Source organism: Tinamus guttatus, unplaced genomic scaffold (genome assembly GCF_059628265.1).
Source record: "Tinamus guttatus ecotype Peru unplaced genomic scaffold, ASM5962826v1 Tinamus_guttatus_pri_ptg000287l, whole genome shotgun sequence".
Classification (NCBI taxonomy): Eukaryota; Metazoa; Chordata; class Aves; order Tinamiformes; family Tinamidae; genus Tinamus; species Tinamus guttatus.
The window spans coordinates 1,062,104-1,074,104 of NW_028288821.1; the positions used below are offsets into that span (position 1 = coordinate 1,062,104).

The following is a 12,001-nucleotide window of genomic DNA, read 5'->3' on the forward strand; positions in this document are numbered from 1 at the left end:
TTTGCAGTGAGCACCAGGTAGCGGTAATGCAGTTGTTTGCCATGCACAGCATTGCATGCCCAGGTGTTTTCTGTGAAAACTTTGTACAAGCAGGACTTGTTCTGTTTGAGAAATTTGACCTTTCATGAGGCAAATTTGGGTCCAATAAATTTAACAGCAGAAATTCACTATATGCAAGACCTCAAGCATTAGGAAACACATAGGAGCTGTTGGTGGGAAGTCCTGCAGGGAACCATCAGAAACTGGATTAAGGGTCAGTCTAGTGCAGCCAAGAGCACATCAGTCAGTCCCTGGCTTGTGCAGAGGTTTCGCATTTATTTTACCCAAATGTATAGTTCACTATACGCTGAACTTCATCTTACATGGAGCAAAATGAATGTGAATTATTTAAATAGGACAAGGCAAAGAGATCAGAGTTTCAAATCTGGTAAAGCTTTTTCAGAGGTTAATGTAGCTGGTCCCTTTGGTTACAGTTTTTCAAGTGAGTTTGCTTTTCTTTTAGAGGTTCTTCAGCACTGTTTTAGATTACTCAGTTCTTCATCTGTGCTTAGCTGTTTTCTTGAAATTATTCTGCAGGGTGGGTTTTTTCTTTTTTTTTTTTTTTTCTTTTTTTTTTGTATTTCAAGAGTTCACTATTCATTTCTTTGACTTCAGTTCCTAGAAGTAATACAGAGAATTGGAAGATATGGCATTGAAAAGCAACCACTTGTAGCTGTTCAGCAACTGTTATTGCCCATCGAGCCTTTACTTGCTCGAGAGGAGAGTCTTTACCAACTGAGCTTCTGCTGTATGAGGCTGATTGGGTTAGAACTGAATAACACCAAAGCTCTTCTAATTCACATTTTTCTTTAGGAAGGTAAACTTGGAAGCACAATTCTTTCTTAATCCAATTCAAAAAGCAAGGTACTCTTGACTTCTTTTAAGAAGGTGGAAAACAACTTTATATTGAAAATCTCCTCAAACTTTCAACTCATTCTCCCTTGAGCTTTGCGAACCATCTGGCCAAGAAGAGAATAGGAACTGACTGCCTGCAAGATTGGTGCCGTGTAGCTCATCTTGTACGGAGCTCCTTCAGAAATCTGGTGAATGATGTACTTTTTCACAGGCTAATTGTGTCCATTAGCTGCCTTATTTGTGCAGATGATGCCTCAACCGGAGCCACTGAGAATAGGTGCTCCTACCCTCAAGCGAAAATAGTATCTGAAGAGGTATGTGAAGGGGTGTGTGTGTGTGTGTGTGTGTGTGTGTGTGTGTGAAAAATAAAACCTTTCTCTGGGCAGATCTCAGGTCTGCTGAATTGAACAGTAGAGCTCAGTAGAATTAGGTTTTGCTTTCAGGATTCGCTTCAGGTAAAGAGAGTTCTAGGAGGATATTTGTCATGGAGCATGTAAGGAAAGGCTCAGAGAGCACAACCGAAACCCATCAAATGTCCCACAGATTTTTAGCATGGGAGCACCTGTGTGTTATTTTCCCAGTGCATTTTTTGGTGCTGCTCAGCGCACTGGCCAATGTCCTCCTGTGCCCGTAGAGCCGTGTTGGCTCTCACACAGCTGCATGCACAGACATGTCCATGTGCTGCTGTAATCTGTGCAAGCAAAACACCAGCAGAACTGCAGAAAAAAGTAAGTCGCCTTTAAAATCGTTGTAGCCGCAGTCCTTGTCGCTGGTGTTTTCTTTTGGAGTTGTATGCCCTACCTGCCTTAAATGCCATTTTAAAAAAAGCTCTTAAAAGCACAACTTTAACCAGTGCAGAGGCTTATTCATATTCTGCATTGTGTGTGAGAGAAAATTCAACTGAATTACATCATTCAGTGTGCACAGAGGATTTTTATCACAATTTTTAAAAATTTGATGATATGGTTACTGAGAGTTTATATATGCGTGCAGATGCATTCATGTGAGATAGGCCTTCTTCGGTAGGGTGAATCCAGGAGAGCTGCACTGCTTCCAAAGTTACACCGTAAATTGCACGACATGGGATTCGCAGTCGGGTTGTGCAGCTTGGCCTTCAGAGCCGCGTGGCGGCGGAGAGCCAAGAAAACCCCTCCTTTGGAGTCCTGCCCAAACAGCCGGCCGCGCGCGGCTGACGCAAAGCGGGACCTCCGCTTCCTTCCAGCAGCTGGGCCCGGAGCCGCGTTCAGCGCCTGCAGTGTCACCCCGCAGGGATGTGCTGCGTGCGGGTGGCCTCGAGTGCCCCCGCGTTTCTCCGAGTGGATGAGTTGGTGAAAATTCACAGCGTGGAGGAATTTCTACCTCACCCGAGACTTTCCTGACAGGTCTCGGACTATCAAACGAGAGGTTTCCAAAGGCCGAGCAGCCGGCGGGCAGCCTGTGTGTCTCCTGCTGCCGGCAGCATCGAGCCCGTTGGAGGAAGAAAAGCTTCTGTGTTTGTGAAATCGCCACTTTCTTGGCACAGTTCCCTAGCAGCATCCTCATATAATTGCATTTCTGAGGTTGGGAGCCCTACAGTATGTTTCAACAGATGTTAAGAGGCGTGACAAATGTTTAAGCCCGGGTTGAATGGCAAGGCTGTTTAAACCGTTACTTATGTAAATACTGAAATTCAGCCTTAAAGAAATCGGGTTGTGTGTCCCAATAAATAAAATGTGAGGAAGGAGGATCAACGGAGCAGCCTGCTTTTCAGACCTCTCCTCCCATTTGCTCTCTAAATTCCTCTCTACATCTGTATTCAGCCCCAAAGCGTGGCTGTCTTTCTGCCCTGGTGCTGGCCTGAAAGGCGTCGCGTTTCCTTAGCACAGCACAATAGGAATTTTGGAGAGTTTTAGCCTTCCTCTCAGCCCCCCCTGAAGTATTTTCAGTTTAGCCTGACTAGCCTGGTGTTTTCCCAGGTGTTTACCTTGTCCTTCTGCCAGTGCTGATGAACCGTCCCCTCAATGGATCTCCAGGCTGCAAAGACTTGGCAGGAGCCTGGAGGCGTTTGTGTTCTGCACAGGGCTGGTAAAAACTGAGTATCGTTCTGATATTGCCAAAACGTAGATAGTTAAATACATATTTGCTAAAGGGCTTCAATCCATTCCTTTGTTTCATTTTCTTTTCCCACTGGTCTGCAGTCAAACACTAGGCAAAGCAAACAATCTGCATTTCCCCTTGCACAATGGGAGGAAATGGGAAACGAAAGGATTAAAAAAGAAAGTAAAAAGAAAAAAAAAAACAGAGACACGCAGAAGCTGTTCCTGGTAGCTGAGTGCCTCTTGGGTTTGGCAGTTCAGGAGGGCTGTGGTATAGTCGTTTGCAGCCAGGGTGAAAAAATGTCCTTTCTCTCCAGTGATCAAGGTTGTTCTGCCCAGTATCATTCAAACGACCCTGATTTATCCCTCCCCTCTAGCCCATGTGGACTTCACTAGAATTTTAAATAACCGATAAAAGTTATATAGTTGCGATCTCTCCTCTTGGCTAATCTGCTGCTATTTTAATGTATAAGAAGGTCTATACTTCTGCTAACTAGCTGTTTTCTGTAGTGGTGTGAGTTGCAGTGATTTTTGTGTTTATTTGTATAGCTGTTTAAGCACATGACATAGCACTTGAGAGAAACTCCAAAATTTTTTCTTGTTAACCCTTAAACTTTAGAAGAATAATATTTTCACTTCAGACAAGTGAAAATATCTGTTTCTGAGAGGAGAGAAAACAAAGTTGGGGCGAAAAAGCAGTGGGAGGGGTGGTGTGGAATAAGGAGTGGGGTTTGATATGAAGGGAGCTCATTTTTCACTGAATACTGATTTTTGCTACATGCATTTGTCAATCTTTACAAAATTATCATTTCTTTTTTCTTTTTTTTTAATGATGTAATTTTTGAGTATTTTGGGTTTATTTTTTATTTTTTTAAATACATAGTTCTACATTAATGTAGCTTGCTTTGCTGTGTGCTCCACTGAATGTTATTGATTAACTTCCATTCTCTATATATCTCTATGCAAACTTGTTAGATTTTACTGTTAATGTTTTACGATTTCAGTTTAGGGGCATGCAAAATAGTGTTCAGCTTTATAGTTTGACCTATATTTCTTCTGAAAGTGTGATAAATCTTACTAACTGGAACATATCCAATGAAAAAGCAGTATGAGAACTGGCATATAAGGGAAAAAAACACCTAAACCCTGAGGGGCATATCTTGATTATGCACAGTGTATTAATATTTATGTCGTCAACCACGCTGGCCAGCTGTAGCTAAGGGTGGCCTTACTTTATGTGCTTTATTTTCAGGTAAGAAGATGCCTTTGGTTAGTTCTGAAAGCAACATTGCATGGTGGACAGGAAAGGGAAAATATTTTCTCCAGTTACTGCCGCAGCAGGAGTGTTCTTGCTAAGTGTTGGCTGAGAGTTTTGGGTGAGCTTTAGGACTGTCTGGAAGTTGGGTGCTGAAGGGAGGACGTGTGTGAAAGGACAACTTTGCTGCATCCGCATTGTCAGCAGTGCCCGGAATAGAAGCAGCGCTGGGATGTGCAGCTGGGCTGTGGTTTTGCAGAAGGCCCTGCGTCGCGCGCTGCTGGCGCCGGAGCCGGCGCTCGCAAGGAGGGTGCATGGCAGCTGGGAATCGGTGCTAAGGGGTACGCCAGAGCGGACCTGGGGCTAGTATCACCCCCCCACACACACACACACAAAAAAAAAAGAGGTCTGGAGGAATATGATGGAATATGATGGTTTAATTTACATCTCTGGGATATAACAGACATCCAGAGATGCCATGACAGAAGTGTGACCAAGACCTTGCAATGCCAGTTGAAGTAGGCTTGTTTGGACCATGGTCAGAAGCACAGCCCCGTTAGCACAGGATAGTGTCGTATGTTCTTAATGGGGCTTAAAAGGAAAAATTTTGAAACTGATAATTATCTGCCAAGAGTTGAGGATCTTTTTGCATGAAGCTGTCAGAATTGTTGTTGTAGATTGTTTGTTATCATTTAAAATGATGTAATCATGAAGAATTAGATCATTACTGAAATCCAGTGCTGGTTTTCAGTGCCTGAACTACCCTGAGCTCTGAGTCAGATCATTAACTAGCAAAAACAAGCTATGAACCTCCAAACTCAGCATCTTGCTCCTTGGTATTTATTCCTGTCCCATTTAAGTCTTCTCATTACTACTGTTTTTGTAACTGGAAGGTTCCAGCTATGACTACATTGGGTTATCTCATGTCCTTCCTCTTGGCTCTTTTGGTACCAGCTGCCAAGAAGAGGAGCACAGAGCAGTCTTCCTGGCAGAGCTTTCCTATAAACCATCACCAAATGACCCTCTCAGCACCAAAGCACTGTAGCTCCAGGTGTCCAAGTCCTGTGCGTTTGTTTACGCTAGGCAGGGCCCCAGGGGAGAGCAGGATGTCCGCTGTGGGCAGCCGTGTCCTGGAAGGCGGTGGCTGTGTCTAGACCTCTGTGAAGGGGCAGTGTATGTGCCAGGTTAACTCTCTTGGCGTGCTCTTCATGCCCTGAGGAGCCCACAGCGGCTGTGTCAGAGGCCACGCGGGCCTACCTGCTGCCCGAGTGGTCACCAAGGCTGGTTTTGGCTTTGGAGCAAGTGCTGCTGACCTCTTCTAAAGAACTAGGCCTAAGCAGAGAGGGGGAAAAAAAAAAAAAAAAAAACAACTTGGTGGATGGAAGGGGAAACAGAAGGATCATGACTTGGTTAAGGCCATGTGGAGCAGAGAATGGGATTTCCTGAAGAGCTGTGCAGGAGACTGTTCATGTGGCGCACAGTCGCTTGGAGGCTTCCCTTAGGAAGGGTGGTGAGGAGAGGGACCCAAGGGTGAGTCCCATCCTTTGGGGCCCAGGAACCCGAGCTGGCAGTCTGTCAGCAACAGCAGGACCACGTCAGAGCTACCTGAGGGGGCAGAGCTTGTGAGTGAGTTTTGAACAGGGAAACAGCCAGCTGAAGTTCCCTTGCAGCAACAGCTTGCAGCTCAACAGCCGAGCCTTCACCCTGTTCTTGGAGAGCGCTGGCAACAGGCAGGGTTTCCTCTCAAGTGCAGACCCTCGTGTACCCTGTTTCCAACCATTTATGCCTGTGTGCAGTGTCCGTGTGCTGTGGGGCTCCTCACAGCCTGTGTTTGGTATGTGATGGCCGTGGGCGTGAGCGCTGAGGTGAAGCTGGTAGTGCTGAGGCTTCTGGCACCTCTGAGGTATCCCTGCTCGCAGGAGTCGTGCAGTTTTGCCAAATGCTGCTGTTAAGGAAGGGAAGGCTGAGGTGGAGCTTCTGGCTCCAGAGAGGAAATAGCGACAGATGAGGGGACTTTCACATGGTCCAGACTGCCTGCCCTGTGTTATACTGGGATGCTAGGGCAGACAGCTCCGGTCTTTCACATGCACTTTCTCCTGCTGCAGCTAACTGGGACAGCTACATGGATAGACCCAGAAATCTGGAAATAAATGAGCACCTGTTGCCTAAAAGGAAGCATGGGATAGGAGTGCTGTGGGCTATGTTGGCACTGAGCAAAACAGTGGCACGAGGGATGGGGAAGTTGCAGCCCATCTGCACCACGTGCTCTGTCCTTTGAATTGTCCATCTGGGATCTGCCAGGTCACCAGCAGGGACAGCCCTGTGGGAGCTGTTTTTCCTCCTTAAGAAGAGAGGGAAGTGCAGGAGGTGGGAGAGGAGTTTTCAAACCAGGCTTTCCAGGTACGATCCACTGGCAGGAGCATCTGAGGTGCGTGTTTCTGAGAACTGTCACCTTGGGTCTCTATTTGTACTGGCCTGAGTCTGACAGCCACAGAAATTTTTAGTTGGACTAGTAGGGAGAAGTGTTGTCTGTAACTGAGTGCATCTTTATATAATACTTAACTCCTCCTTGTATCAGCTAATAGCGTGACAACTAATACTGGTACTCTTTTTTCTTTTTTATATATATGCATAAAGTAAAACATATCTTCACTTTAAGCAGAGCGCAGATAAATGTTGTTCTTAGCTAGCTGAATTAAGAAGGTAGATGCATATGTAGTAGAAATAGCATCAAATGATCTGTCCTGTTCCATGACTCCCTGCTGAGCTAATGCAGTTGGAGCTCAGCAGAGCCAGAGCTCTGACATGAGGCATCTCTCACAAATGTGACCATGATGAGCAGCACACAGATTAGAAAAACACATACAGCTGTCTGCAGGCTTGCAGTGCTACTGTAGTGACTAGCTGGCAATTGCAACATTTTATGTAGAGTTTTTTTTGCAGGGAACAGGAGGAATTTAGCTGGATTCATAGCTAATTGGAACTTCAATTTTGGAAAGTCACTGAGCTTCAGAATTGTTCAAGCCTAAACTGTATCTGAGCTTGATAGGGTTTAGTGCTCTATTCTTGGGTAGGAATACGCATGATTTGCAGATGAAACTGGTGAGTGTTCTGGCTGCACTCTAAAGAGCTGCAGTGTGCTCTCAAACTGAATATTTGGATGAAATATTAAACCTTTTGTTAGCGAACCAGGGTCCCACAGACCACTCCCATCGGCCCAGTTTCTGTGGAACTGCCCACTTGGTCTTAAATGGGGGCTAAATAGTCTCTTAAAAAGACTAAGTCTCTTTAGTGATCTGGAGTGGATAAGCTCCCATGAGGGCTGGTAGCACAATGTCTCTTGTGCTTCCATTCCTTGGAGTATATCTCTGGATTAAATCAAAGACAATGAACTTCATTGGCTTGTCTTCTCTTTGGAGGTTCATCTATTGATCTTATTCAGTCAGGAAACAGTTAAAATAGTCAGGCAGTGGCTCCTAGGAGTCTTAAAAAACAGCAACAACAAAAAACCAGAATACCACCTCTCTAAAAACAACTCAAACGTGCTCAACCTTGTGGCTGCTGGAGAGGTAGCAATGTGTATAGGTTCCTGTGAACTCTGCTAGCTTCTGAGATTTATTGATAAATGAAAAATAAGAGGCCAGGCCGTCACACCTTTCCTTGCTTAGGCACTGGTCCCTGTGTGTTAGCAAGAACTTCAGAGCTCGGCTCAGGCTGTTTACTGCTTTTGAAGATACCAAGGAAACCAAAATTGGAACAGTTTGAAAAAAAATGATATAAAGAACAGAAACCTGTGTTTTTAAGTCTGTCTGCCACAATAGTCTGTGCGTTAAAAAGTGTAACAAGCAGTTTGTTGGGCTGCTCAGGTGTTGAAGGGTCTTCCCTGTGTGAACCCGCATCCGCCCAGGCTGGCATGAGCCCCCGTCGCAGGCGGCCTCGCACGTCCTTGCACACTCACCGCTCCGTGCACAGCCCCTGCGTGCGGGAAAGCTCCCCGTGGGGACTGTAGTTGTCTGAGACATCAGACATCATTTCTGTTCCTTCTTTGTAGCTGGTCAAATAAACATTATGGGTCTGGGGAGGAGAATACTCGCTTAAATAAAATATAGGAAGTCTCCTGGGCACTTTGATTATTTTGTCTCCAGTGCCTATTACCATATTTCTTGCTACCTTTTCCCTTGATGTCATTTAAAGGAAAAGGGAGTTGTTTTTGTGTGCATTGGGACATCTTAGGAGTAAGTAGAAATGATGGTGAGCGCTCTGTGCGTTTGCCATGCTGTTGATTACCTACAGCAGCAAGGGCAGAGGCTGTTGGGGAGCCGTGTCTAAAATAAGGATCCTACAGCAGGAACTACAAATCCTATAGTTTTATAAAAGGGTAAAGGTATAATTGAAATCCATAAATCACATTTTGCCAAGGTGGTGTTAAAATTAGTGGTGATTAGCAATACTTAGCATTACTTTCCAAGGTATTTTTTTTCTTTCTTTTTAATTTTTCTGGTTTCAGAATCCATCCCTTTCAGATAAATTATGAAACATAGATGCAAACAAATGCATATGTTAATCTTTTCATGAAGTTAACTTTCTGCCTTCTGTGTTTCCCTGCACAAACTTCTGTGGAAGAGAAAGGCAGATTCTGAAGCATGATGCTGCCAAGAAACATGGAAACCCCTTTTCACGTGTGACACTAGTTGTTGAAAATAACTTGTGACTTGAAAAGCGAAGCAAACTAACACGAATGCATTGATGCTGCATTGTTCCCAGCTCTTCTCCTTTTCCCCCCTTAAAAAGGGTTTGGAGTCTCATGCACAGCGAGCTTCTGGATAAGGGAGTGTAAAAGAGAGGGTGAGGATGAGAAGTTCACATAGTTAAAGTCCTTTAGCTCCATGAAAGGCAGCTTTACCCAGTCAGAGAGATGTACCACAGGTGAGCTTGTGCAGAGGGGTGGTTGGATGTGGGCCAGCGTGTCTCCTGGAGGCCAGCAGTAACTTTGCTTCGTGTGAGGAAGAGCTGTCACCAAGACAAGGACGGGGAGTGATCCTGCCCTCGCCTCGGCCAGCAGCAGCCTCCTTGCAGACGGAATGCAGGAGCAGAGGGCAGTTGTGCAGCCCTGGTAGTGGGAGCACATCTGTTGTGCCAAGGTGAAGCATGACCCACAAAATACAAGGATGTGCTGATTTCTTTCCTGAGAATGCTGATTTTCCAAATTGTTTTTCCAAGATTTAGCATTTCTCACCTACAACGGTAAAAGTAAATGAAAGCAGCAGGTTTGCATGCAGAGGAGATGATTGCATATAAAAGATGTCTCCTTCATGGAGGAAAAGCTGGCCAGGTCTCATGTTTCGACATCAAAATTAATGTCCAGCCTTTCCTCCTTCCTTATTCGTCTGAATATATACAGCAGCCCAAGTGAGGTTTAGATGGGTTTGGGTTGGTTGCCTGCAGCGCGCTGTGTCCGGAGCTGCTTTGTGCTCCCTCGGCGTGCGGCTGTGTTGAGCGGTACCGTGTCCTGTGGAAGGTCCTCTCGCTGGATTGCCAAGGCCTGCAATGCCTGGCAACATCTGATGGGCCGTGGGGCACACTGCGGTGTGTGTCATGGCTTGGGGAGGATGTGCCTCCTTTATCTTCCTCTTGAGATCCAGATTAATGTATGAATCCTATTGTTCCCAATGATGAGAGGGAGCTTTGCAATCCCAGGAGCACTTCCATGGAAAGAGGACACTTAAATATACAAAAACTCAGCAGGATTTAGTTTTGCGTAAAAGAAAACATGACTGTGACATATTGCCTGAGAACAAGGAATCATTTTTCTTTGATGCAAAATTGCTTAGTCCTACAAATAACACTTGTATGCAATTTTGAACAGATAGGGCCTGCTTTTTAAAATGACATCAACCCAGCTTTTAATTTTGCAGGTGTAAATTGCACCTGCAAATCATTTTGTCTATGAACTGCAGCATTTCATATTTGCTTTCCTGACTTCTTGTGGCTTACTTAACTATGCCAGTTAGTTATTTTGATGTACAGCTTTTCAGGAATAAAACTGCAGTCTCAAAGCTTCAAACTCGTTTTGAAAATCGGGATCATAAGGGAGTGATGGAGGGAGGAGTTAGGATGTGTAGCCAGTATTATTCTTGATACCATCGTGCACTATCAAATTAGTTGTGGTTATTATGACAGGACGCTTGTACTTTGCATGTGTTGAGCAACATGATCTAACCAGAGTGAAGAATTGTGCAATTTATAGCAAGATTTCTGGTTGCTTCTGGGTTTCTAATTTATGGCCTTAGGAACCACATTTGGTCAGTCTCAATACCATGCTTACTTTTTTGATGGCTTTATTCCCTATTTCCCCTCTCTTGCGGACTTTTATCGTCAAAAACTAGCCACTTATCTACTCTAAAATTACCCGTGATCACTTGCCTAACAATGATCTCGGGATGTTGGGCATTTCGTGAGTGAGGTGCGGGTATGCATCAACCCTGAGCGAGTTCCTCTCCCCCGTGGTATAAGACTCCGTTTCAAGTGCAAAGTCCCTGCATGCTTTTCAGGTGATAGCTGAGGTACTTATGGCTCAAAAATGCAACAGAAGTATTTAAAACTAAGCATTTCATAGTAGAAAGCCTTGGGAAAAAAAATATGCACAGCTTTAGCTTCTTAGTGACTACACAGATGTTGTCAGACTGAAGTCCTGAAGCTCATAGCTTTCTCCTTACCCTGAGATGGGCTAGAGCAGGGTGGATGGGAGGTGGGGATGGTGCCAGCTGCAGGGCACCCTGGTTCCCCAGTGTGTTGCAGTGCTGGATCCCAGGACAAGGAGGTTGTCCTGGCTTGGTCCTCCTGGGCCCGGGCTGACACTTCTCAGAAGAAGAGGGTGTTCGTGGGGTGGCAGCCGTTGAATGGGAGCTGGATGGAGACCCATAAACTCGTTCCACGTCGTGCTCTGAAACAGTTTTGCTGATGTTTCTGCTTTGCTTGTGCTTAAAGGGAAATTCAGCCCAGGGAAGACTTTGCTTCAGAATATGGCAAAACCATGGGCACGTTAGCAAACTTTGCCTTAAGAGTTCTGCATCGCAAGGTGGTTACTGATATGTCTTTGAAAGCCAGTACTCAAATCTAACTTTAAAATGTGCTGCTACTTATCCAATGTGAATACTTGTTTTACCTATTTTATTACTTTTATCAATACTTTATTAATACTTTATTAATTACTTTATTAATACTTGTTTTGCCTTGTTTTAACAGGGTCGGCATGTTAAGACTGGGCAGCTAGCAGCAATCAAAGTGATGAATGTGACTGAGGTAAGTACAAAACAAACCAACACAAATGCTGTGGTCAAGGAGATCATGGTGCTGTAGATAGTTCTGAAAGATGATTCGGTGGTGTAAATTCTGACTGCTGAGAACTGGTCCTTGTTTTTTAAAGTATTGGAAGGTGTTAGAACAAATACGTTCTTTGTTTTTGCTCATAAGTGAGCAAAGGTGGCAAAGCAGTCAGGATTGCGCTTCTGCAAGCGCTGCTAGTCTGGAATAATGAAGGGGAGAAGTCGCTTCCTGCTTGTCTCTCGCTGATTATCTGTTTCCAGAGATAGCAAGTAAAAGGTTTCCTGTAGTTCTGAGCTGCCCCTGCTGTGTGTCATCACATCCTCTGCCCTTGCATGCCAGCCGTTCCTCAGAGCTGTTACCCTGACAGCTAGCAAGCTGCAACATGCTCGAAATGCAAATGTGGTGCTTTTTTGTTGTTGTTTTTTTGACAGATGAGGAAAGGAGACACTTT

The 12,001-nt window shown here is 44.9% G+C and overlaps 1 protein-coding gene across 1 annotated transcript in view; it reads left to right on the forward strand.

The window, feature by feature from the left end:
• The window catches only part of NRK (Nik related kinase), an 85,241-nt gene that overhangs the window by 16,586 nt on the left and 56,654 nt on the right, over positions 1 to 12,001 (forward strand). Inside the window, exon 3 of the mRNA XM_088527434.1 lies at positions 11,470 to 11,526. Coding sequence (XP_088383560.1) covers positions 11,470 to 11,526 — 57 coding nt within the window. The remainder of the gene's footprint in view (positions 1 to 11,469; positions 11,527 to 12,001) is intronic.